This window comes from Carcharodon carcharias, chromosome 7 (genome assembly GCF_017639515.1).
Source record: "Carcharodon carcharias isolate sCarCar2 chromosome 7, sCarCar2.pri, whole genome shotgun sequence".
Lineage (NCBI taxonomy): Eukaryota > Metazoa > Chordata > Chondrichthyes > Lamniformes > Lamnidae > Carcharodon > Carcharodon carcharias.
This window is the reverse complement of record NC_054473.1, coordinates 118,683,203-118,711,049: the sequence shown is the minus strand read 5'-3', so window position 1 is coordinate 118,711,049 and position 27,847 is coordinate 118,683,203. Positions and strand designations below refer to the sequence as shown.

General features: G+C 44.1%; 1 protein-coding gene across 1 annotated transcript in view; it reads left to right on the top strand.

Moving 5' to 3' along the window:
• Positions 1-4,374: 4,374 nt before the first annotated feature.
• The window catches only part of LOC121280034 (cyclic nucleotide-gated cation channel beta-1-like), an 83,042-nt gene continuing 59,569 nt past the window's right edge, over positions 4,375-27,847 (top strand). Inside the window, exons 1-7 of the mRNA XM_041191664.1 lie at positions 4,375-4,401; positions 5,240-5,331; positions 14,162-14,380; positions 15,637-15,751; positions 16,178-16,269; positions 18,513-18,802; positions 20,621-20,783. Of these exons, the coding sequence (XP_041047598.1) occupies positions 4,375-4,401; positions 5,240-5,331; positions 14,162-14,380; positions 15,637-15,751; positions 16,178-16,269; positions 18,513-18,802; positions 20,621-20,783 (998 nt within the window). The remainder of the gene's footprint in view (positions 4,402-5,239; positions 5,332-14,161; positions 14,381-15,636; positions 15,752-16,177; positions 16,270-18,512; positions 18,803-20,620; positions 20,784-27,847) is intronic.

Below are 27,847 nucleotides of genomic sequence, written 5' to 3'. Positions count from 1 at the left end.
GGCCACGGCTATGAGATTTTAAGCAACATGTTGGAACTGGTGACCTGGAGTCCAAAATTCTAATCTTAACAAAAAAAAGCAGGATGTCTGTTTCTCTTCATAATTAATGACCTACCTGTAAAATGACAGGAACCTATGAAATGTGTGATTCTGAGAGTGTGATTTTGTTAATTGGCCACTAATTACAGAGAACATGCATCTTCCTGTTTTTCATTACAAAAAAAATGTCACTTACTACATAGTTTCTGGCACAATTAAGAGGTTCATTTCCTTTTCATCCTGATGCTAAACTGATATCTGCAGCTTTGCACTGAACGTTTTGCTGTACTCCACATACACAATGTAGCATGGGCCTGCTCTAAGGAAACTGGCTTTCCTGTTTTGTATATTGTCCAATTTAACAATTGCTCCATTAACGGCCATTGTCTAGAAAAACAATGCTATTGTTTGTTTTTATTGAAATAAGCTGCCTTTGAATTAGTTGTGCACAGGAACTGAGGTGCTACAATTGGGTACCATTTTGACATTAGGGAAGGAAAATTCAGTGATTATTTGCACTGCTAATTTCTATGGGGGTGAGGGGGCTGGGGTGGCGGGGGGCGGGGTGGTGGTGGTGGAAGCGTTCCCTCACTGTAAATGTTTGTGCTTGAACACCAGGCACAGGCAGGATCAGGAAAAGTTGTAACCTAATCCATAGGTACACAACCTGCTTCAACTCATTATCAGGACTCCTGTTTGAACCATGGATACTTGAGTAATGTGGCTGACATCTGATGGAACTGTAACTCAGTAAGGGAGCTAATTCTTCAGGAAAAGAGGAGGAGAGGAAACTGGAAAAAAGTGATAGGTTGTCATCGTGCTTAATTACTGCTGTTGATGTACTCACTGACAATATTTCTTGCCTGTCAGACCATTGCAGGTGTGTGAAGAAGCCAAGAGCACTGAGGATCTGTCACCAGTAGAGTGAGTCATTCATCTTTCTTCTTGTGGGTGGGGATACTGGAGGGAAGGAAAGGGCAAGTGCGAAAGGAAGGAATATAAAAGGAATCATTGAACAATACAATATATGAATGAGCGAGTAAAAATGAGCAAAACAGGGAATAATGATTGGAGGAAGTGACAACTGAGAGACAAACTGATAGAGTGTATGATGCAATGATGAATAGATGAAATGTGTAAGTGTGAGGGAGACTAAGTTAAAGGGAGTGACTAAATGATAGCATGTGAGGGACTCACTCAACTATTCACTATATTTATTAATGGCTTAGATAACACAGTTAGAACTAATGACACAAGTGCAGAATCTTATCAGCTACGTGGAGGCAGGGGAGTAGGGAACTTTTGACAGATGAGTGTCGGGTCTTCTGCTCAACGTGCTCCTGCCTGCGAGCAATCTTGCTAGAGACAGAGTCAAACCAGCATCAACTACCCAGCCAGCAGCTAGCCAACTAGTAACAATTAAATAGGAAAAAACACGTGGGTGCCGGCTGAGGTTAAATTTTACGAATGCTGCAGGGGCCCCACACTATGTCAACACCTTAGTAGCACAGTCTTAGTGGCTGCATAGCAAGAAGGCATTGTTCACTGAAATAAATATCCAGGCTTCATTATAAAAAAGGAGGCAGCAGGACTAATCGATTGTATAAGCACAGACATTGCAGTGAGGAGCAATGGTCTGCTAAAGTGGCTGTTACAGCTTTTGTGAAGTGATAATGTTAAGTGTGGCAGCACAATCTGCCAGGTCGACTGGGCTGATCATAGCATTGTGTCTTGTGCCTCAGAGATATCCAGTGGTGTTCTTCTCTGCCGATGCTGCCAGACCTGCTGAGTTTTTCCAGGTATTTCTGTTTTTGTTTTGTGACTCACACCAGTTTCTATGTGTGAACAGAAGCTTTGTTACAAATGCTTTTAAAATGTCTGCAGCCACAAGCTTACAGCTAGGTTTCAGTTTCTCTGTAACCACACCCACAGGCTTGGCTCACAGCACACAGCACACAGCACAGTGAGCAGTCAATAGGTGCAAACAATCAAACATTGAACAAGCAAACACATCACCTTGAAGGGCACAAGTGGACATGGGGTCCACGTATGTTTGGCTGGACCATGGAAGAGGAGCAGCATACAGCATAGCGAGCAGCACACAGCATAGCGAGCAGCACAGAGCATGGCGAGCAGCACAGAGCATGACGAGCAGCATACAGCATGGCGAGCAGCACATCTGGTCATAGGTATCAGAGTGCAGCAGACAGGTTGGCCAAGGGGCAGGAGGGAAAAGAACATGCACCCCTTGAGAGAGGGTTTTTTGGCCAAAGGTGAATATTCTTCATCTCTTGGAGCTGCAGTGCCACAGAAGACTATATGTGCGCCACTGCATGAGGATATCATGCCCCTGGGAATGGATGAAAATCTAGTGTCTGTGAGAGTGAAGGTCACAGTTGCCTTGAATTTGTATGCTTCCATCTCCTTTCAAGTTGCAGCTGGGAACATTTGTAGGATATCAATAACTTCAGCTACCTGTATAATAGAGATGATGGATGCCCGGTGTGCGTGATGCATGGGCTTCTGACTACATTGAGTTCACAAGGCTGTAGATTTTGCATCAATTACCAGATTCTCTCAATTGCAGCGCTCGGAAGACTGTATCCAGGTGGCAATTAAGGTGCGGTCAGAACAGGTGGGAACATTTGTGAATAGAAAGGGTTTTCACACCCTGAATGTTTAGCTCATTTGTGACCACTGCAAGAAATTCATGCAAGAAGACGCAGGGTTCCATGTCATTTGCCATTACTCTCTCAGCTTGAGGCAGGATCAGGTTCCTTAACTTTTCACTCCCCATTTGCCTCTCTGGGTGAATGCTGGATAACAAAAAATATGCCTTGAAGGCATACCTCAAGTGCTAACACATCAACAGGCACAGAGGAAAGATACAACCGTTGACATGCCTCTACAAGGGGAACAATTGGGCTTGCATTAGAACTCCTAAAGATGCCCTTCTGGTGCCTCGATCATTCTGGAGGAGACCAGCAGTATGGGCTGTCATGGATGCCACACATTTTGGTAGTCTGTCGCACATTGCACAACATGGCAATGCGGAAAGGTGAGGAACTAGATCCACATGAAAACCGTGAGCCATTACAATCTCAGAGGAGGAGGCAAAGAAAGAGGATAAGGAGCCAGAGCGCCAGTCCATGCTGAGGTGGCACTGAGACTGTGGAGTAGCAAATGCTGCATCCATGTTGATTAATTTATGTAGACATCCATTTTTGTAATGGTGTTACAAACGTTGACAAGGGATCACAAAGAGATGAATCCTCCATTAATGTATGTTTTCCCTACATCAGAGAGCCAAATTTGGAGAAAGACCAGGAGGCACCGGAAAGACAGCAGATGCCTCTGGTTGCTACTCTGAGGATGCGCCATACCGGAGTCCAGCACACCCTCGACCAACTCACATACTGGTAACTTGGTCATGTGGGCTGAGGTAGAGTGTGCTCCCGAAATGGATTTTGCGACCTTAATTATTGAAACCTCTTGCACAATAATAAGCACCTCAATAAAGCAGGTTTTTGGGCCAGGACTATGATATCTTAAGCAGCACCTTGGACCTGGTGACCTGGAGTCCAAAATTGTACTCTTAACATAAAAAAAAGCAGGATGTCTGTTTCTCCTCTTAATTAATGGCCTACCTGTAAAATGACAAGAATCTTTGAAATGTGTGATTCTGAGAGTGTGATTTTGTTAATGGGCCAATAATTACAGAGAAAATGCATCTTCCTGTTTATCATTACATAAAAAATGTCACCTACTACATAGTTTCTGGCACAATTAAGATGTTCATTTCTTTCTCATCCTGATGCTAAACTGATATCTGCAGCTCTACACTGAATGTTTTGTTGTACTCCACATACACAATGTAGCATGGGCCTGCTCTGAGGAAACTGGCTTTCCTCTTTGTATATTGTTCAATTTAACAATTCCTCCGTGAAAGGCCAATGTCTGGAAAAACCATGCTATTGTTTATTTTTATTGAAATAAGCTGCCTTTGAATTAGTTGCGGACAGCAACTGTGCTACAATTGGGTACCATTTTGACATTGGGGAAGGGAAATTCAGTCATTGGGCTCAATTCTGCATTTGACAGGCAGGCAGGCCCGACCAAATTGGCGGCGGGTGGGCAGCCGATCCCCACCGCCGAAATGGGCCACGCCACCATTTTGCGCAGGCGAGCCAATTAAGGCCCGCCCAGCGCGTTTCAGACTCTCGTGTTCATCGGGAAAATTAAATCGGCGGCAGGCATGTTCAGACCGCCGGTTCCAATGGGGAACCAGCAGTCTGTATAAAGAACGGCCAGGCAGCCTCCTTTAGGCTGTTGACCATGGCCAGTCACCAGGCAGCACAAGAGGTGAGAGCAGAGGAGGAGGAGGAGGGGGGCAGGCTGCAGGGTAGGCCAGCGGGGGGCCACTGTGCCTATCGGTTCTCGGATGCCTGCCTTGTTGTCCTCCTCAAAGAGGTGTCCAACCATCGGGAGGTCTTGTTTCCAGAGGATGGGAAAAGGAGAGCCCCCAACATGACCAGGCAGGTGTGGCAGGAGCTGGCAGAGGCTGTTAGCTCTCAAGATGCTGTGTGGCACACAGGAACACAGTGCCGCAAGCGCTTCAATGATTTCTTGCTCTCTGGAAGGGTGAGTACCATGTCAGCCTTGGCCATTTTACCCAACAGGTAGCCTTAGCCTTTGAGGAACCCCCCTCCCCCAAGTCTTAGTGTAGTTACTGCATTGGGCATTTGGCGCACACTGGGTGGGCAAACTGATGGTGACCATGCTTACATCAGCCTTTGTGGTTGAGGAGAAGATGGGTTCTCCCTGCAGCATATGTTGGTGTTTGTCACATTTGAGTAGTCTGGGCACAACCTGCAGGGGAAGCAGCTAGACACATACTCAGAACCTCAAGGGGAGCCTCAAGGTGTCGTGGGCAAGAACCATCTGCTGGCCTCGGCGCCGCCTCCTTGCCATGGGCGCTAAGACCCATGTGCTACTCAAAGTGATGGACGCTGAATGTGTCCAAGGTGGCCGTTGGGGGAGGGAGTTGAGAGCAGCCGTACTATCTTCTGAGGACTGATCACCAGTAGTGTGGACAGGAGCCGCTGGAGGCCTCAGATGGGCCACTGTGGTTGGGGTGCTGCATGCGTGTGCAGAGTGCATGAGCGATCAGCCCCAATAAATGCTCTTCTATGTTCTGCAGGCAAAATCTGAGAGCAATATCCGGGAGCGTCAGTGGACTGGTGGTGGGCACGCCGTGCTGCAGCACCTCACCACGTATGAGGAGCAGGCATGGTGCTGGGGAGGAGGCAGGCGGCCAGGTTAGCAGGTGTTGGTGAGGCTGGGGTGCAGCAACCAGGTATCTGAGGACCACAGTCCCATCCATTCTGTCTTCCCACCATCCAAAGCACTGATGATTGCTGCAACTGTTAATGGAGCAACACTGCTCATTCACAGACTGATACAGTCAGACATGTGGGTCATACATAAAAGAGCCTCGGCCCGTTAAGGATGCGTGTCTCGAGCACCTTCCAAAGTCGCCTTATCCCATTTCCGACCACTATCCCCATGGCCTAACAAGCCATGACTAATTGCATCTTAGGAGGGCTTGTACCTCCACCACCCTTTCAGCCAATGCGTCCCACATTACTCTGTCCAAAAAGTCCTCAGCACCTCACCTGTCAACCTCACGGCACTCACCTTAAATAAATGCCACCATGTTAGTCTTCCCTGCGCCAAGGGGAAATGTTGCCTTCTGTCCACCCGTTCTATGCCCCTCATAACGGTATGAAGGTCAACAATGTGATCTGTCAATCTCCTGTGCTCCATGGCAAATGTTGCAAGTGTTTGCAATGTTTCCTCATAACTCCAACTCTCCAGGCCAGCATGCATCCAGGTCAGGAACCTCTGCACTCTCCCCACACCAATGCCATCCCTCCCATGAAGTGCAGGTCACAACTGAACGCAGAAGTGTAGCAGTGGCCTCAACATTGCTTTCTACACTTGCAACATGATCTCCCTTTTCCTACATTCTATTCCTCGGCTAATAAGGGCAAGCCTGGCTTTGACCTTGTTAAACACCTTATGTTCCTGTTCTGCTACCTTAATGGGTCTGCCCAGCAAGGTCCCTGTAATCGTCATGACTTCCCACGGTCCCACCATTACCCATGTATTCCCGTACCTTGCTTGTCTTGCCCAAGTGCTTAACCGCACACTTATCCACATAACATTTCATGTGGCAGTCATTAGGCCATCTGACCAGCCTGTCTGTATGCACGTGTAATGTTTGGGCCTCCTCTTGATTATTTACCATCCCACCAATGTTCATCTCCTTAGGTTCTTGAAGGGTGAGTGACTAATGAGGCTGGGGGGGAAAGGGATGAAAGGTGTTACTGACTGAACATTAACTGATGCACTGTACTTGTTGTTAATTTCAGCATCACCACCGCATGGCCCCCACCAACATGTCCAGAGACCCTCATCCACGCCGGTGGGCCAAGACTTGCAACTTGCATCACATCCTTTCAGCAAGCCAGGCACCAGTGCAGCGACAAACAGTTTGGTGGGGATTATGATGTTGGCTAGTGTCCCGGGGCACAGTGGAGAAGGCACTTCACAATCGCTGGAGGAGATGGCACGGACAGAGAGTGCCAATGGCGCCAGCAACTAGAGGGCTGCATGGGACCAGGCACATGCTGAGTCCGGCAGTGATGATGTGCCTCTGGAGATGTCAGCCATGCAGCAGCTGCAGGACAAGCGGCAGCATGCATGGGAGCATCTGGCAGGGTTGCATGAGAGTGTGCTTCACTTGGTCTCTGTGGTGGAGGAATCCAGGCAGAGTGTCAGTCATGGCATGAACCTCAGGACAGAGCTTCAGGCTTCCTCCATTGAGAGATTGGCGACTCTCATGGAGAGGAGCTTCCAGCGGATTGAGAATCTTCTGATTGGGTTACGCTCTGACCTGCAAGCCCTCACAGCGCTAATGGCCACAGCTGGTCATTGGCAATGTGGGAGATGTTCTGGGTACTCGGTGCCCATCCATCTGCGTTGAGCAGGGAGGTCCAATGTGACCTCCCATCAGTGCAGCAGCTGCCTGTCATCGCTGCGAGCTCCTCTCAGGGCGCTTCGGATAAGGGCAGCAGCTCCTCCACCTTTCTGCCAGTGATTGTTGCATCCGTTGAGGCTGTGACAACTGAGGAGATGCCAGTTCTGGAACTGGTCACTCCCTCCCAGGCGGAGCCATCACAGGCTCCACGGGCCAGAGGACAGCCGCCAAGGTCATCGAGGCCAACAGGTCAGCAGAGTCAGCAGGATGTCTCACAAGCCACTCCGATCGATGGGGTGGCACCTAGACGTAGCACCCGAAAACATAAGCAGAAGGCACGTTAGGCACTCCACGGTTTTGTCACTGATTATTTTGTGTTGGTCCTAGATTATTATGTACGTCAGAGCGACGTTTGTGCTTTATTTTGGTGGGAATAAAGTCCACTTTTCTGACCATGGCTGAGGGTGTTTCCTTTGTGCTGCATTTGTATGTTTCACAGACATATCATGAGTGTTTGAGTGCACATTGATGTTTATGTACTAAGCCCTTAGTTGCAGCTGAAGAGGTGGAAGATGTAGCACCTGAGTGCCATGTGTGGAAGTGCCAGGCAATGCTGGTCCTGCTGATCCATGTGTGTGGAGCTAGCTGAAGGTTCATTGGATTAAAGTGTCCCGGGTGTCCCTGCCTCCTTGGTGTAGAAGCGGGTCGGCATGCTATGCCTCATCATTACCGTGTGCTTTCTCATCCTTTGAGCCACTGCTGGATTCATCATGTTCAGCCTCATCCACTGTGTCAAGGTCTTCATTGTCAACTACATCCCCCCTTTCCAGCACAAGATTGTGCAGAGCGCAGCATGCTACCACTATCACAGAGACATGATCTGGGGAGCACTGAGCGGTCCAGGCAATGGAAGGGCATCTTGAGAAGACTGATGGCTCTCTCCACCACAGCCCTTGTAGTGCAGTGGCTCCTATTGTAGCGCTCCTCAGCTTCTGTTCTTGGATAGCGGAGAGGCTTCATGAGCCACCTTCTGAGGAGATAGCCCTTATCACCCACGAGCCAACCATCCAGCCGTGCCAGAGCACTTAAGAGCGCTGGCACCTGGGAGTGTCTGAGGATGTAGGCGTCATGGGAGCTGCCTGGGTACCTTGCACAAACTTGCAGAATCTGCATCCTGTGATCACACACTATCTGCACATTCATGGATTGGAAGCCCTTCCTGTTGATGCAGGCACTGGGCTCACCTGCTGGCGCCTTGATGGCCACATGTGTACAGTCTATTGCACACTGGACGGAGAGAAAGCCAGCAATGGCTGTGAAGCCTTTGGCTCGCTGTGTCTGACTTGCCTGGTCGCAGCTGAAGTGGATGAAGGTCAATGCCCATCTGAACAGAGCGTCTATAACCTGCTTGACACAAGTGTGGACAGCTGATTGGGAGACACTGCAAAGATCACCCACCGAACCCTGGAAGGAGCCAGATGCATAGAAGTGGAGGGCAACTGTGACCTTCAGAGCCACTGGCATGGGGTGTCCACCCGTACAGTTAGGGGAGATCTCAGGGCCAATCATCTGACAGATATAGTTGACTGTCTCCCTTGACAGTTGGAGTCTTCTTCGGCACTGCACCTCAGTCATATTGAGGTAGCTGCTTCTCCACCTGTATACCCTGGCAGCAGTATAGTGGTGTCTTCTGTGGCCCCTTCCACTTGGACAACCTCTTGGCCCTGTGCCCCTTGAGCCTGCGCCTGGATTCCCAAAGGTGGCTCCCCTGGAGGCTGATTGTCCACTCCTAGCCTCCTCCTTATTCTATCCCTCCCTTCCTTCTCAGAGAAGCTGCCTCCAGTGGAAATGTCAGAACCCATACCCAGGCTAAATGGAGGCCTCCGGAAAGCTGCAGGCCCAGTAAAGATTACTGTCTACAGACTGGTGAGCTGAAGCTTCAAAGTACAGAGAAAGCTATTAGAAATCGATCTAAACTGCTAACAATCACATAGGCAAGTTTAAAACACTTTCTGCATTAAATACCTCAGAGAAAACATTAACAACCCCTCTGAGCCCGCATATCCCGCCCGTGGATGAGGTTTGTTAAAAAACCAGTTACCCGCCTGCCAGTTGGGCCCATGCACCGAGGCGAAGATCACATGGGCTCCTCAAAATCGGCTTCAATTGCCAAGTTAAGGGTCTTAACAAGGCCTTTAATTAATGGCGGGCTTGCTTCGTGCTTCATTGCGCGCCCGCCCACCTAAATATCGCAATGTCGCGTGCTGACATCAGGACGCTGGCCGCAACATTTTAAGCGCTGACATGCGGGCTCCGCCACCCGCACATCAGCCATAAAATTCTGCCCATTATTTCCACTGCTAATTTCTATTGGGTGGGTCGGTCCCTCACTGTAAGTGTGTGTACTTGAACACCAGGCACAGGCAGGATCGCGAAAAGTTGTAATCTAATTGTCGAGACTCACGTATGAACCATGGACACTTGAGCAATGTGGCTGACATCTGATGGAACTGTAACTTAGTAAGGGAGCTAATTCTTCAGGAAAAGAGGAGAAGAGGAAACTGGAAAGAGAAATCGTCTTTAAAGAGTGATAGGTTGTCATCTTGCTTATTTACTGCTGTTGATGTACTCATTGACAATCTTTCTTGCCTGTCAGACCATTGCAGGTGTGTGAAGAAGCCAGGAGCAGTGAGGATCTGTCACCAGCAGAGTGAATCATTCATCTTTCTTCCTGTGGGTGGGGATACTGGAGAGAAGGAAAGGGCAAGTGCGTGAGGGAGGGATATAAAAGGAATCATTGAACAATACAATATATGAATGAGCGAGTAAAAATGAGCAAAACAGGGAGTAATGATTGGAGGAAGTGACAATCAAGAGACAAACTGATAGAGTTTGATAGATGCAATGATGAATAGATGAAATGTGTAAGTGTGAGGGAGACTAAGTTAAAGGGAGTGACTAAATGATAGCATGTGAGGGACTCACTCAACTATTCACTATATTTATTAATTTATTTTTCAGCTCTTCATCTGTTGCTTCAGGATCTATCTGCAATACTTCAAATGGATTTAGGTTAATGTAGGTGGATCCAGGTCTCGTCAGTCTTTCAATTTGCTGTTTTGGAGTCAGAACAGAGTCCCTCTTTTCAATTAGAGCTAATGACACAATGTGTAGAATCTTATCAGCTACGTGGAGGCAGGGGAGTGGGGAACATTCGACAGATGAGTGTCAGGTCTTCTGCTCAATGTGCTCCTGTCTCTAAGCGATCTTGCTAGAGACAGAGTCAAATCAGTATCAACTACCCACCCAGCAGCGAGACAATTAGTAGTAATTAAATTGGAAAAAACACTGTGTACAGGTCTGGGTACTGCACCGTAGAATCTGGTCTTGGAAGGGGTACAGCACAGATTTACTGGCAGAGGCTGAGTGCCAACTCTCAAACACCTCTTCCTACCTTCCCCTGTACCATGACCCCATCACCGAACATCAAGCAATTGTTTCCAGGACTGTAACTGACCTCATCTCCTCTGGAGATCTTCCCTCCACAGATTCCAACCTCATAGTCCCCCATCCCGGACAGCCCGCTTCTACCTCCTTCCCAAAATTCACAAACAGGACTATCCCGGTAGACCCATCGTGTCAGACTGTTCCTGCCCCATGGAACTAAATTCTTCCTATCTTGACTCCATTCTCTCCCCTTGACCAGTCTCTTTCCACCTCCATCCACAATTCCTCTGATGCCCTACATCATATCAATAATTTCAAGTTCCTTGGACCTAACTGCCTCCTCTTCACCATGGACGTCCAGTCCCTCTACACCTCCATCCCTCACCAGGATCGTCTGAGGGCTCTCTGCTTCTTCTGTGAACAGAGGCATGAACAATCACCATCTACTGCCACTCTCCTCCGCCTGGCTGAACTTGTTCTCTCACTGAACAATTTCTTCTTAAACTTGTCTCACTTCCTCCAAATAAAAGGGCTGGCTATAGGTCCCCACATGGGTCACAGTTATGTCTGTCTCTTTATGGGGTACGTGGAACATTCTTTGTTCCAGTCCTACTCAGGTCCCCTTCCACACCTCTTTCCTCGGCACGTTGATGACTGTTTCGGTGCCGCTTCATGCTCTCGCCTGGACCTGGAAAAACTTATCAATTTTGCTTCCAATTTCCACCCTTCTATCACCTTCACATGGCCCATCTCTGACATTTCCCTTCCCTTCCTTGACCTCTCTGTTTTCATTTCTGGTGATAGACTGTCCACCAATATTCATTTCAAGCCCACCGGCCCCCACAGCTACCTCAGCTACAGCTCCTCACACCCCGCTTCCTGTAAGGACTCCATCCCATTCTCTCAGTTCCTTCACCTCCATTTCATCTGTTCCGATAATGCCACTTTCCAAAACGGCACTTCTGGCATGTCTTCCTTCTTCCTTAACCAAAGCTTCCCCCCACTATGGTTGACAGGGCCCTCAGTCATGTCTGACCCATCTCCCGTGCCTCTGCCATCACACCTTCCCCTCCCTCCCAGAATCATGATGGTGTCCCCCTTGTCCTCACTTTTCACCCCACCAACCTCCGCATTCAAAGGATCATCCTCAGTCAGTTCTGCCACCACCAAACACATCTTCCCCTCACCATCTCGCACCCCACCACCACCCCCCCACCCCCCCCACACCCCCCCCCCTCACCTGATCTTCCAATCAGACACCTTACAGCGTTCTGGACTTTACATTGAGTTCAATAACTTCAGACCATGAGCTCTCTCCTCCATCCTCACCATCTTTGTTTTAAACCCCTTTCTTCTAAATTTGCTTTTATTTTTTATCCACTTATTTTTTCTTTATTTCTATTCATTTATCCATAGGTTAATCACCTTTTTAATCCCATTTTCTATCCTTTTTTCCCCACCACTGTCCCCTCCCCCACCCATCCCTACCGGGCCATCTGTCACTTGTTCCATGTTGTTCTTTCGCACAATGCTACCCTTGTTCTGCTATTATCACATTCTGCTTTCTTACCTTTATGCCACTATTAGCATCTTTCTTAGCACTAACCACTACTTAACAATCCCTATTTCCTTTAGTTCATGAGATCTTTGTCAATCCTCCTTTGCCTCCACCTATCGTTGGCCTTCTATCCAGCTCCAGCTGCCCCACCCCACTTAAACAGTATAAATTGCATCACATTTCCACTTCTCTTAGCTCTGAAGAAGAGTCATAAGGACTTGAAATGTTAACTTTGTTTTTCTCTCTCCACAGGTGCTGTCAGACCTGCTGAGTTTTTCCAGCATTTTCTGTTTCTGTTTCACTGGAATATTAGCAAGGCTGTAGGGGCTAGACTATGAGAAGAAATTACATAGGCTAGGCTTGCATTCCCTGGAATATAGATAATCATAGGGTGATTGGAGTGAAGTTTTTAAGACTTTGGAAGTTACTGATAGGGTAAGTAGAGAGTAACTTTTTCCACTGATGGGGATCCTAGGACAAGGAGACATAATCTTAAAATTAGAGCCAGACCATTCTGCAGGGGGTGGGGTTGGAGTTACAAAACACTTTGTCATGCCAAGGGTGGTGGAATTGTGGAATTTTCTCCCAAAAAGGCAGTAGATGCTAGCTCAGTTAATAATTATAAATCTGAGATCAATGCCAGACTTGAGATACAAGGATATAGAGCCATGGCATGTGGAGGGAGTTAAGATTCAGATCAGCTATGATCTCACTGTATTGTGGAACAGACTCAAGGGGTGAATTCCTGTTCATATGTCCCTAGAAGAGCAGAGCAAATAAGGAGAGGGGTAGCAAGTAAATAACAAGCAGATTGAGAGGAAATGTCAAGTGTTGAGTGGCAAATGGCAAATGTGAAGAAAAGGTGTCACTGTAAAGTGAAAGGGCTTTTGAGAGCAAGTGGAATACAGATCAATCAGCATGTCAGGAAAGGGGTGAGCTAGTGATAATTGAGACAATGGGGTAGATTTCCAACTTGTGGTCCATACTTAAATCTGGCATTGCAAATGGTCTGTGTTATAAAAGCGGTCCAAGTTTATATGCATTGTAAATGAACATTAGGAGTTTCTGTAATGAGTGACTAATCAAAACATTATTTTTACTCCTGGACAGCAAGTTGAAAATCTACCCCAATGCTACTATGTGAGAGAGCGCATTTATTTAAATACACCAATTCTTTATGTGTGTTTGTAGATATAGGCTCTGTGCTTGTGTGTGTCTTCCTATTTGTATGGGTAAATCAATATCTGTGTCAAGAAAGGTGGATCATGTGCTACTGTTTGTTCCATATTTTGAGAAGCTTTTTGTCAACATCTTTCAGAACCACCTATGTCTCATAATATCTGCAGTGGTTTATGTTACAGCAGCCCCCTGAAAAAATATCTTTTGATTTGCCTGTCAGACCAATGCGGGTATGTGAAGAAGATGAGAGCAATGAGGATCTATACCGTATGCCGTGAGTCTTCCAATTCTTAACTGAGAAAGTGAGAGATTGAGAGAGTGAAGGAATGAGAAAGAGTGAGCATTTCGAGAGAGTGAACATGTGGAGGGAGATCAAGTGAGTTTTTGACAGGATGGCGAGCGAGATAGATAGAGAGTGAGGGGAAAGGGGGTCTTTGTGTGATGAGCTAGAACAGTACAGAGTGAAAGTAAGTGAAACTGAGAGGGCATCCTAACTGATTGGGGAATGAAGGTGTGAGAAGAAAGAGCGATGATGATAAGGGAATGAGTGTGGACAAAGGGTGATTGGCAGTTCGACACATGATTTATATTTTATTTTCAGCTATTATTTTTCTGGACAATAAAATAGATTTGAAATTTATCGAATGCTTCTTGAAGTTATTTTTTTTCGAATTGTTTACACAGTAGATTTAAGTAACATGTTTTGCTTTCCATGATGCTTGATTTGAATCTATATGTAGGAAGACTTGAAGTGTTAATGCTGTTGGAAGCAGCGATGGATGCAGTTTTGCAATGTGACTTACTGTGCAAAAACAAACTGATGCAATGGGTTTGGCCATTCTGTATCTTTCTCTTTAAGACAGCTAACTCCTGACGTCTTCTCCTCGAGCCTCCAGCTGTCTCCAAGCAACCCTTGCCGCTCGCGTTCCGTCTCCTAGCAACCGGATCCGGGCAGGGAGCTGTCCGCAAGGCTCTGGTGCTGATGAGACAGAGACTCGGGAGATTCGGCAGCGCTCACCCTGCCAAATCAATCCGCTTAAATACACCCGGGAAACCCGCATCTGTGCGGCAGCCAGCGGGCGTCAGACATCGAGCTTCCAGAGAAGCTGCAAATTGTAAAACAAGCATTAATCTTTGCATTAAGGGAGATTTCATCCGGAGGGCGGTAATGTAGATCAATCATCTCTTAGCAGAAAGCTCACTGTCTTATTTTAAAGAGCACTTTGTTGAGAAATGTTTTGTTCCCCAAAGCATTAAAGCAGCCGTTGTCCGGGATAGATTTTCGTCTTTTAACGCTTGAGCTAAACTCAGGGGGGAAAATCCCGCTCTTCGCCCGACCGGAATGGGCTGTCGGCTTAGGGGTTCAAATAGGAGCAGAGTTCGCTCTTTGCGCCGCCTTCCTGTGCCAATCGAGAAGTGTAGACTTTAAACTGCCCGTCGTTGTGAGATTGATGTTGTGGATTTCTGTCTGTTGTCGAATTCATCCAGCTTTTATCCCCACTAAATATAACTTGCCGATGATCCACAACTCCTATTTTACCCCTGGGGGGGATTTTTTTAAATCTACCCCAGGTTTCAGGAGCAATAGGTAGCAATCTTATCTCATAAAAATCCTAGCGCAGTCACCAGAGAAACCTCCAGGTCCACAATAATACCTGAGGCTTTCTCTGTTGCCAGAGTCCCCTTGCCACCTTCTCAATCGTCTCCTTATTATCACTTAACCACCTTAGTGTCAGGGACGGTTCCCTCCTCCCACCCGGCAGCCAGTTAGTAATTCCAACTGGGTTCAGGCAGGACTCTGGTTATGAACATGAAAAACTAATTCCCAAACCTCATACGGTGCCCTGAATGTGAGCTTGCCACTTGGTCCAGTCCCTGTGGGCTGCATACACATTCTAAGTAAAAATCCAGGGCTGAAAATTTGTCAGGCGGATTCACATGTTGAAAACAGAATCCATTTGATTTCCCTCAGTTGAAATACTTGAAAAAGGTGGACAGGAAAAGACCAGCTGGTGTAAAGATCAGCCCTGCCCCAAATTCATGTAGGCTGGACAATTATGACTGTGCACTTTATATCCACCAGCATGCATGTAATCCCCGGAGAGGCCAAAAACAGAAAGAAAACAGGCCCAACAAAGGAACACATTTGGAAACTTCTTTCCTAACCTTCCCAAACCCTCTAGGCAATCAAAACCAGCTGACCTAATCATACTGCCATGCATATGTTAACTATCAAACCACATTTTTTCTGTGTCTGTTAGATTTATGTGAACCTCCTGGCAAAGTTGTCTTGTGGGCTCCGACTAGGTGATGCTTAATGCCTCGGCAATAAAGATGGAGAATCTATGCCGTTCCTTTTTGTATTTTGCAGTGACCTGACTGACATCTGCCCAGAGGGGAGCCATCAGACTGTGCACCCAAAACCCGATGAAACGGCCACTGAAGATCAAGTGCCAGGAGCAGCTGAGACCAGTCCCCATCAGCAGGTAAGGGGTCAACAGGGTAAATGCCATCATGGCCCACCACCTGTAGGATCATAACATTACTCTTAAAGAGATAATCCCTTCTTAAAAATAATTGTATCATAAATCTCTCTTTTTAGATTTACTAGTAAATCTCCTGTGATGTATCTTACAGTAAATCAGAGGATATTCTCTTTTATAAAGGGCAGGAGAACTACAGTATACCAAGCAAAACATAATGGCCATGATATTAAAATTGTACCCAAATGCATTAACATCGGCAGAATGATAGTCTGAGATACACACACACACACATGAGAATGCTCAAAAATTCACACATTATTTCATATCAAACAAACAAAAGAAACTTGACAAACATTTTTGTGAAGATCTTTAATAAAATGTTTCATTGTTCATGATGACTGTTTTTCATTTTTATTTTTAATTAAGGAGGAAGAGATTTTGAAGATTGAGTTGGATCAAGGATGTAAGTGTTCAAAACATCTGCACTTAGCGGAAGATGTTGTTGGGTTGCTGCTAATGTATCATTTATGTTTTTTTGGGCTACATGGGTTTTTGAACACTCTGAAGGAAGATTTCTTCTGAATGATGTGGATAGTGAACTTTATAAATGGACTTAGAATTTTATTACAGCTGAAGCACAGAATAAATCTTTCTATCTGTTGACTGACCTTGAGGTTTAGAACTGATATTCAAAATGGGCATCATCTAATTTCAGATTTAGAAGATAAAATTCACTGTGTCTCTGCTCCTGGGCAGTATGTCTGTCACTGATGTGAGCACCAGTCAGAGAAAGGGCTAGAACGCTATAGCCCCAGATCACTAATCCACAGTCCTGTCTAACATGGCTCACTGATTTGCTTAAAAAGATTAAGAGGTTAGAAAATTGGAATTAGAACAAGAAATAGTGAAAGTGCAGAGCAGGTCAATCAGATTCTGAAAGGGAAAAATAAGTTAATGTTTTGGGTGTAACCCCACAAAACCTTTGTATTTTCCATATTCTATGTTTTTTTTAATTTCATCTTCCAGTTTTATATATGTCTTATTTATTTTGTGTCAATATTTTCAGTTTTGCTGTCTTACTTAAATGAAACAATTGGAAATTCTGTAAAGCGCAGTGTCAGTCCAAGCAATCAGGTGGGGAGGGGTTTGAGTTTCTCTTAGGTTGTGCTGTTTCTTCAACATCATTTGACTGAAATCGGCTAAACCAGTGCAAAAGATTGAGGAAATTCAAGTGCAAGTCCAGTGCAAATCGAATTTGTGTGATCTTTTGCCTAGTTTTAAAAATATTGCACTGAAAGCTGGCCATCTACAGAACTGGCCAAGCCACAAGATCAAATTTATCACCATGGCAAGTTTCCACTAATTGTGCCTGTTTGTAGATGTTCTAGAAGACTTTTAAAAATAAGGGTTTGTTTTAGATGCAAGGGCACTAATAGACACCTTTTAATAACCCTTGAACACTAAAATATATTTAATTCACTGACAAACTGACTGATGCACACCAATGAAGTGGTATTTTAGTTTTTCAAAGTTATTTTCAGTTATTTGAGATTGGATTACTCACAGTTGGTGGACTAGACACTTAGTAATTTTTTTTTGTGATAAACCTGTCTTCAGCTGTATTAATAAAACTGCATCTGGTTACCATTCTTAAATATATCAGGATTATTTTTTTAAATATACAATTATGTCCTAACATGCTGCCCAACTGGACTGGCTCATGGAAGATTTTACTTTTGTGATTTCTGCAAATTAAGTTCAGCAGAAAATTGAACTTAGAAAACTAATACGAGTGCAATAGGTACCAGAATTGCTGATCACCACCAAAGCAGAAACTCAATCCCCTGATCTATAATACTTCATTTTAAATAAAATTAACTTTGGTTACTTTATTCTGTACCAAACTAGCACCTTCCTCAAATCTGCCATATTTGTATATAGCTGTTTCAGTTGCATATTATAGCATTAATGTAACTCTGCTTAATCTGTTACTCCATGCATGAAAAAATGTTTACATCATTGTGACAAATTTGTAAATTTAAATCATTTCTGTAGGACATGATCAGAGAAGGGGAATGACAGTGTTCCCTCTGGTGTAAATTTTATAAACATTCATTCATTTTCCAAACATTGACTTGCCTTAAAGAACATATAAACTGTATAACAAGAGTAGTAGCTGTGCAACAAGTCTGACCACTGTTTGTATAAACTTTACAAAAATATATAAATTGTGGAAAACATAAATATAGACAGATTTTATAACCCTAGTATCCATTGCATAGGCACAATAATGAATGTATGAAACAACAGTGTGTGGGAGCACACTGTACCATGTGTGATAAATTTACCAATGAGTTGTATGGTACAATCTGCAATGGTGTGTGGTACAGTCTGAATTGAGTTGTGTGGTACAATCTGCAATGGAGTGAGTGGTACGGGCAATAATGAGATGTGTGTAGTACAAGTTGAGATGAGGTGTGTGGCATAGTCTGAGATGAAGTGTGTGGTACAATTGAGATGAGTTGTGTGGATATTCTGGTTGTGTGGATACATGGTGAGACAAGGAATGTGGTACAGTCTGAGATGAGGTATATGGTAGTCTGAGATGAGGTGTGTGATGCAGTCTGAGATGAAGTGCACAGCGTGTTATAATTATATGTTGTGGTACCATCTGTATTAAGCTGTATGCTGTGTTTTACAGTCTAGCTTGCACTATATAGTCTCCTTGAACTCAATACTTAAACCTGTTTATGCTTTTTAGTTACAGATGCTCAGTCTCCTTTTTGTTCGAGCCACAGTCTCAGACGTGCCTAGTAACTGCTATCATGCCTAAACGAAGTAAAGACGTAGAGTTAGTCCATCTCGTTCGTGATGTGCCACTGACACCCAGAAGCGCCACTCCTAATTCCCAGTATGCTTTAGATTTACCCAATGTGCCCAGCTACCGCACTTCCAGCTCTCGGTTACCTCCACTTAGCCCTAGGAAGCAAGCATCTGGGGTCATAAACCCCAACTTCTTGACTGAGGAATGGTCTCCATTGCATTGTATAGGTGAACATAATGTGCATTATGTCGGTGATTGCTTATATATCAAAATGTTTTGTTCTGTGTGAATGTCTGTAATTGTCTATCTTGAGTCCTGTCCATGTATAACTTCAATCTTGTTTGTGGTATGGTCAATGTCTCAGGTACTTGCACAAAACAATGTTTGGAATTTCTGGATTGGGTTAGTGAACTATTACTGTTCTCCTTAAATTTTCCTGAGGCATGAAGCTCAATCGCTTAGCATCCATCTCTGATATTTCTTGAGGATTAAAGTATTTGATGTTCACAAGACAAGATTTATAAAAGCAGGTTTAAATAAGAACAAAGGAGCGGGAATAGGCCAGAAACACCTAGGAGCCTACTCCACCATTCAATAGATCATGGGCTGACCAGTATCTTAACTCCGTCTATCGGTCTTTGTTTTATAACCTCTTAATACCTTTGGCTAACAAAGATATATCAATTTTAGTTTTGAAATTTTCAGCTGAATGCCAGCCTCAACAGCTTTTAAGGGGGAGAGATTTCTAGATTTCAGATACCTTTTGCATGAAGAAGTGCTTCCTGACATCATCCCTGAACAGCCTCATTCTAATTTTAAGGCTATGACCCCTTGCTCTGGACTTCCCTACCAGAGGAAAAAGTGTCTATCTACCTTATTAACTCCTTTAATAATCTTAACCACCTCAATGAGATCATCCTTAAACTTCTATATTTAAGGGTGTATAAACTTACCCTCATTTTTTAATCTTTTAGCCCCTCAGAAACCCCAGCAAAATTGTGACTGAACCTATTTAAATAAATGTCTATACCTCATTTGCTATGATTTTCTGACCACACAAATCCAACAGCACAAAGCTGAGAAGCACTCCTGGACAGCATCATAACAGGAGACCCTTATTGGCTGAGAAACAGAAGTTGGATAATATCTACTTAGTGAGTCATTGGTGCTTTACCACCTCACACTTTGCCCTGGCACCAGGTCTCTAAGTTCATTGTCAATGCACACTGCATTTCTTCTTTCCCAGCGTTTAACTAAAGTGTTTATTTCACAATTGTCTCACTTTGCTTTGATACCAAATCAAGATACTATGGATGCTGGAATCCTAAAATAAAAGCAGAAAATTCTGAAATACTCAACAGGTCAGACAGCATCTGTGGAGAGAGAAACAGAGTTAACGGACCTGATATTTATGTGAAGGGTGCAAGAGAGGCCAAATAGGCCGAAGAACCCGGATAGACCAGGGTGCAGAGATACTGTCAAACTTAATGCAATATCTTATTATTATTTTTTGTTCTATTTCACACCCGACAACTGAACAAACTGATAGCCTGATCAGAAAACAGTGGCAGAAGGCCTCAGGCAGGGAATGCCCTTTTAAAAAAGTAAAATAATGATCTATCATGCAAAACCACAAAAAGTATAATGAGAATTTGCATACTAGACATGGAATTCTTAAAGTAAATAGCAGTTAAAGAGAGATTATCACTCAGATATCTTCTGAAGTGGAAAGATCTGTCCCTGATTAAGTACTGGCTTAGAAACCCTCCAGAAGTTTTAGTGTAAAGTCAGTATGTTGGAGGTACTGCATTTACAATACAATTTATTCTGTTCCCCAATGTCACACTCCCAGGATAGATCATCCTTGATGATGTATCATCTTTCAATGATAATCTGAAGCAGTGTTTTGTATGTGGTGGCATCAAATAAGCATTTTTTTTGGAAGGGGAAGGAATATTCATTCTGGAATGAACATCTGAACGGTATTTTAGCAAGCACTCCGGTCAATATTTCATCTCCATCTATCTGCTTCTTTACTTTGTTAGATCCTCATGCTACCTCACAGCCCTCAGTCAACATCAAAGATGTGGATTCTGAAGGGAATACCTTAACAACAGAGCATGGCAAGTTGCCACCAATTAAAGGACATTGTTCACCGTACAAGAGTCGGACACTAACAGTGCCTGGTGTCCCCAAGTCATCACAAAGGTATGAGCATAAACTAAGGGGAGTGAGTAAAGGTAGCTGGACTGCAATGATGAGATAATGTAGTTGACTGCTGGAGAGTTCTGTATTGGAATTCCTCCTGTTCCCCCAGCATATGGATTTGCAGTCTCAATGCAGTTGACTTACAAAGAGAGCTTGACAGTATTGGATCTAAGCTGAGCAGGTACAAGTAAAATTCAATTAGGCCAATTCTGCAAACTTGAAATAAGAAGTCAGTAAACTGCATAGGTGGAATACAACTTGCCAGGGGATGGAGACTTGGGTGTTAATTTGCTTAACAAGTACAAACAGAAGTAGATATTAGTAAGAGAAACAGGATCTGGGAGTATATTGTCAAATCAGTTGAATTCAATTTGTGCTAAAGCTGTAAAATAGGGAGATCAGTTGGTATGAGAATACATTAAATGTTTTGCAGAAGGAATTACATCTGTTATTGAATAGACAAATTAAATAAGATATTAATACCAAGATATACATATTGATGGAATGATTGAACAATATACGTTTATAGTTAAGGAAATAAACAGCAGAAGCAGACTTTGAAAGGGACCTGGGAGTTACAGTAAACTCATCACTTTCAGTATTGAGATAAAGGGGTGATTTTCTAACTTGACACTGCCAATTCTGCATGGAATTCAATATTCCTGTGCAGAGGGCCTAGAAGTGATACAGAAGAGAGTAACAAGGTTGATTCCTGGGGTTTTAAAGAGATCTGAGAAATAATAGGTTACGGATCACCAGCCTTAAAGAGAGGCATTTCAAGACATTCTTATAGAGATGTATAAGATACTTAAAGAATGTAATCCCAGAACAAAATTTGTGAGTATGCATGGCTAGTAAGTACAGATTCAGGGCTGGGAACAATAACTTCAGGACAAGCACTGGAAAGCTTTTCTTTACACTTAGGCTGATCAACAACTGGAACAGGGTGTCAGGAAGAGAGTTTGAAGACAATGCACTGATGAATGGATGTCTAAAAGTCTTCTTCACATAGCATTTATTTAATCCACCATGTCTGTTTCTTTAGCAAATGGATGCAAAGGTAAAATCATAAACAAATAGGACCAGGATTGTTGAGGTCCTTTTTTTGGCCAGCCAATTGTCTGATACACAGAGAACCATTACACTTAAGTCTCATAAATAGAAACTGAGTAATCTACACTGGCAGCATTTCTGATTGCACTTGTTCTTCCTTAGGTATTTACTGCACTTACCTAACTCCAGAGAGGTTTGGCACAAATTAGCAAAATTAAAGTTTAGGCGCCACAAGTGTGCACATGATAGTGCTGGAGTTTAACTGACTAAAATTGCACAGCTTACCAATATAGAATAGAAATTGGTTTCCATTGCTTGTTCTGTCAGCACTGCTTTATGCATTGTGGGATTTTAAAATTCTAGTATGTTGCTGGAAAACAGAAACCATTTCATTTTTCTTAGTTTTGGCAAGTGCGGATATTCTGTTTCATCGAATTATATAACCCAGAATGAATGCCAACTCCTCCTGCCATTCCTGTTTGACACTGCTAATATCATGCTCACCTACCACCCTACATGCTATTTCCTCCTGCCACAATTCATAGCCACCCATCCAGTTAGTACTTATCTCCACGTGGGCAATTTCTACAGTAAGTGTCTAACAGTTAGTACCACACTGACTAGTAAAAGCATTATACAATAGTGCATACTTGTGTTATGAGCCATAATCATCCCAAAACATCACATAATTTTACAAACTATTGCTCTGCAGTGTTATTTTTAGAAACACATATAATACAGCAATATTAGACACACTGCAGCATACAGCATCACCTGTAACAATCAGACAGTATTTGTTTCCTTGAACGAGGCTGAACTTAAAAGGAAAACAAAATGGAGACTTCACAGTAACTCTTTTATTGATCCTTGCCTCTCACATCAAGTTGCTTTGCAATTATATGAAGGTATCTAATCCTATTACTGGATTGCTGTCACATTAGACAAATGCTCATGAAATGCGTGCCAGCCCCATGATTGATTGCGTCACCATTTCAGATCAAAGAACATGCAGCAGGTTGACCACTTGAAACATTGACTGATGTGGAAGTAGGATTTGTGGTCCTGAAGCTCCTGTCAGTTCTGTGGGGAAGGTCTAATGGAATCAAGTGCCCTTCAGGCATTTAAGTGACCACCGCCAGGCCTTCCCAGCGATTGAGGTCCCCAACAATGAAAGGCTGGCATGCTGAAGGCTGCCAGTCATGCACAGATCAGTAGCTTCTCATGCCACTGTCAGTGGGAGCAATGGTTGCTTGCAACAATGCACCCAGCGGTTGCCCAGGATCATCATGGGACCCCAGACCAAAGGTAATGAAGGTGGGATGGGGGTCATGGGAGAGGGAAAGAGGCAAATGAAGCAAATTGTTTTCAGAGTGCCTGACCATGTGGGAGCCACCCGGGAGGCCGCTGGCAAAACAGACAGCCTTCCGGGATTCGGGAAAGCCATATGGCCTCCATTTAATCCCTGAGCCACTACTAAATTCTGGTGGGCTCAGGGATAATGGGTGTCATTTGGCTCATTAATGAGCCTAATTACCTGCCAGCAGCAGGTAAGAATCCCATGTCAGCCCCTTCCACCCTCTGACTTAATCAGGGCAGGTTTTACAACTGTTGAGAGGCTGGAGCAGGACCTCTCCCATGATCAATTAGACTAAGCCACCATGTTTCCCGCCAAAATGGGCTGCTTTAAATCCAGCCCATTGTGAGGGGTATAAAACCAGTGTTCACCTGATCCTGTGGGTTTCCTGCCTGGTGAATTTAGTTAAAATGACCCTTCTTGATCTCAGGACGTGTTTGCGAGCATAGTTGCCTTCTGAACAATCCCCAGCAACATCCCGTGGATCACCCCTGTAGCATGGCTGAAAGGAGGTGAGTTTCAGGCCAAAGCAATTGGTTTCTGTCCCTGTATTTCCAGACATTCTGTTGTATGGTAGCCACAGGAATTATTACAGCAAATTGCACAGCTCTGCATCTGCCTCTCTGCTGATCCAGAACCTCACCTTAAATGGTGGTGGCATTTTGATTGTTGCATGAAGTCAGATCATTTTTGCTCTTGACCATTCTGGCATGCCTTTGTTCACAGAACCATATAGCAGAGAAGGAGGCCATTAAGCCCATAATTTAAGAGCTGTCACATTAATTCCACTCCTCCATTCTATACCCATAGCCCTGTAGATGTTTTCCTTTCAATTGGAAATCCAATTCCCTTTTGAAAATTACTGTTGAATTTGCTTTCACCACCCCTTTCAAACAGTGCACTTCAGACCAAACAACTTGCTGCATTAAATAAAATCCTTTTTTCCACCCTGGTTCTTTTGCCAATTACCTTAAATCTGTGTCCTCTGGTTACCAACCCTCCTGTCACTGTAAACCAAAATTCTTCATAATTTTGAACACCTCAATTAAATCTTCCCTTAGAGGGGTGAGAGGTGGAGAAAAGAAAGAACAATGGGCACAAATCCAAGTGTCAGCAATAGCAAATAAATTAAAAGACAAGGAAGCTTAAAAGGCTTTACTGATATATTTACTGCCATCCTATTGAGATCAGAGTTCAGGCTGGTAGCAAAGCCCTGTCTTCTCTCCATTTCTTATAACACCATTGTCCAATTTTGCAGTTGATAGTAAAGGAAAGGCTGTTGTTGTCTACCTCACTGAGAGTTGCCCACAGAGTTTTCTCGGGTTTTAGAGCATAGACTTGCTCTAATCTGGAGTCTGACCTAGTACGGTGCCCTCTACAGGGCATATGTGGCACTAGTGAGCAAGGCAGGAAGCAGCTAGACTCTTTAACCAATCAGATTGAAAAATTCTCATTGAGACTTGCAGGGCTGAATTTTTACTTTGGGTGTGGGAAACAGGAGCCTGGACTGTTTCTGGTGCCCAAATCTGCCCCCGGGGGATGAAAACAGTCAATGACCTGGGATTTTCACGGTGGCGACTCCTTAATGGCACAGAGACTGGTTCCCTGTCCAGTTAAAGATGCCAACTTGAGATGAGCAGCAGACTGCAGTTAAAGGTAAGTACGGAAGGGAACATTCAACATAAGCCACACTCTCACCAACTTTTTAAAAAATATAAATAAAAATCAGAAAAGGCTGCCACTCTACTACTGTCAGGACTCATAGGTCTGCCTGGAGTGCTGGAACTCTGACCTGCCATTGTGTTCACACCTCCAAGCAGTCGAACTCTTCCCCTCGCCCACTGTGTTGAGAAACTAAAGGCCTTAACACAGTTCTTAATGACCCTAATTGGCTACCTGTCTCCTGGGAGTGGGCAGCCCTACTGGTCCCAATCCCGCCTTCCCTAAAATGGCTGGACCTAATTCTGTCCTCAGCAGGGCTCAGAAACCCTGCCCACAGAGTTTACCAGAAAGTATAAAAAACAAGAATATAAATTAGATTTGAATGTTGTAGAGAAAGGGAAATACAGATGGCATTAAGGGAGAGAGATAAAAGAGTAAACAGGTAAAGCAAAGTAAAATATTTTCTTTTAAATCTCCAATGCTACTTAACTTATGAAGGAATGTGACTCCTTCTGATTGTAAAATATTTGTTTTCAAGGCCTAAGAAGTTGTTTGTTTGTATTTATCACTTATCACACCATCATAAAATCACTTACTCCTGAATACAGCAGCCCTAATTTTTCCGATGTTCTTGGTGGAGAACTATTGGGCACGTACCCCAAATGCACACCATTACAGTGCCAACTATCAGCAAGGACTATGGAGGACAGCCTGTGGAGGAGCAGGGGAACACTGACACAGCTTCAAGATTTCTTCAAATAATTTTGCATGTATTTACTCCAGATGTTTGTGTCAGATTATGTCTTATAACAGCGAGTACTGACAGCTTCATCTGACACAAGTTCCCCTCCAAGCCACTCACCATCTTGGAAATATGTCATCATTCCTTCACTATTGCTGGGTCAAAATCCTGGAACTCCCTCCCTAACAGCATTGTAGTGTACCTACACCACATGGACTACAGCAGTTCAAGACGGTAGCTCACCACCACCATCTCAAGGGTAATTAGGGATGGGCAATAAATGCTGGCCCAGCCAGCGAAACCCAAATCTCTTGAATGAATATTAAAAAAAATCCATGTTTATGTGTTATTCCACATGCTAGCAGGAAGCACCCGCAGGCAGAATGGGTTTAACTAAAGCTGTAATCCTTGACTCCTGATGAAGAGAGGACCTTGGAACTTCTGAGTTTGAAGGCAACAGAAAGACTGGGGGAGGATGAAGAAACTGGCCTCCAAACTCATAACGAGTACAATTTTTTGCTCTTTAACTCATTTCTCAACCGTTCACTCATTCTTTCATGTACGCAGATACTTAGCAACACTGTAATGCATGACACAAAATGGGAGATCATGCATTTCATCATTTCATGGTACAGAACTGTGCCTACTAGCAATGCATAACAGGAAATGCTGCCCTCCTGCCATGAAATTTTTGCCCACCAAGGCTGTCATTCTCTCTCCGTTGATTTTAGCAGAAGAAATATCACAAACTTGGGGTGTGCAAAATCTCAATATGAGCATCTGGCGGTGCAGTTTATGCTGCTAGCACTGAGACACAAAATCTTCCCTTACATGCCCCTCCATCTAAAACTTAAGTTCAAGGCCTGACTTGACATTTGCTTCTGTTTCTTCTTCCGCTCCTTAACAGCAGTGGATTGAAACACAAGCCTGCAGGTCTCATTCTCAGGGCCTCAGCTAAATGTGAGGCTTCCAGTAAAACTCAGCATAATGCAGAAATATTGCTTTGTTCCTCCTGGGACCATTTTATTTATAATTACACTGCGACATGATTAGCTTTATTATTAATGCAGTTTAAGATGGAAATGAGAAGAATTTTTTTCTCTCAGATGTTCATGAATCTTTGGAACGCTCTTCCCCAGAGACAAGTGGAGGCAGGGTCATTGAATATTTTTAAGGCAGAGGTAAATAGATTCTTGACTAACAAGGGAGTCAAAGGATATAGGGGGTAGGTGGGAATGTGGAGTTGAGGTTACAATCAGACCAGCCATGATCTTTTTGAATTGCAGAGCAGGCTTGAGGGGCCGAATGGCCTACTCCTGCTCCTAATTTGTATGTTCATATGTTTGTATGTTGAATATTTTACAGGCCTATGTCTTCAAGCATTTTACTTCACATCTAAATTTTAATGAATGGGGTAGGGCAAGATGTGGAGGGCCCCCAAAAACATGCCTCAAGGTATCCAGCCAAAGTAAATTGTTGAGCCCGATGACTCATCGAGCATCTCAATCATCCAGTATCACTCTCTGCTACATTGGCACTGAGAAGATCTTCTGATTGTGTTGGAGGAGGGGAGAAGGTTGGGGAAGTGTTACATGAGGGAGCACAATGAAGCACAGAGGATAAGGGAAGGGGAACAAGTGCAGGTTCAACAGCAGAAATCACAACTTGTGAGCTGGAGAGCCAGCTCAATGACTCCTTCAACAGCTGAACTCTGGGATTTTACCCTCTCTTGTTAGCTCATTGCCAGTGGTTCATGGACATATTTGACAATAAGCCAAGCAGTTTGGACATTTTGAAGGCATCAATTAAAGTCAATAACTTCCAGTTGTGCCTTTGTTACCTGCAAACTTTACTATTCCAACGGCCAAAGACAACGGGCACAGGGAATGCCGACATTTGCAAGTTCCTCTCCAAGTCACACACCATTCTGACTTTGAAATATTATCGATGGTCCTTCATTGTTGTTGGGTCAAAATCCTGGTGCTCCCTCCCTAGCATCACTGTGGAAGTACATTCACTACATGGACTGCAGCAGTTCAAGAAGGCAGCTCACCTTCTCAAGGGCAACTAGGGATGAACAATAAATACAGGCCTTGACAGCAATGCTCAGATGCCAAGAATGAATTTAAAAAACTCCTTGCCAGCTTTCCAAGCTTTAATCTCTGTAAACTTGAGGTCAACCAAAACTTCACGAACTGTGTCCTATAGGCACCAAATTCCATTCAGGATCAATTGTGTGCTCACAGTTGTGCT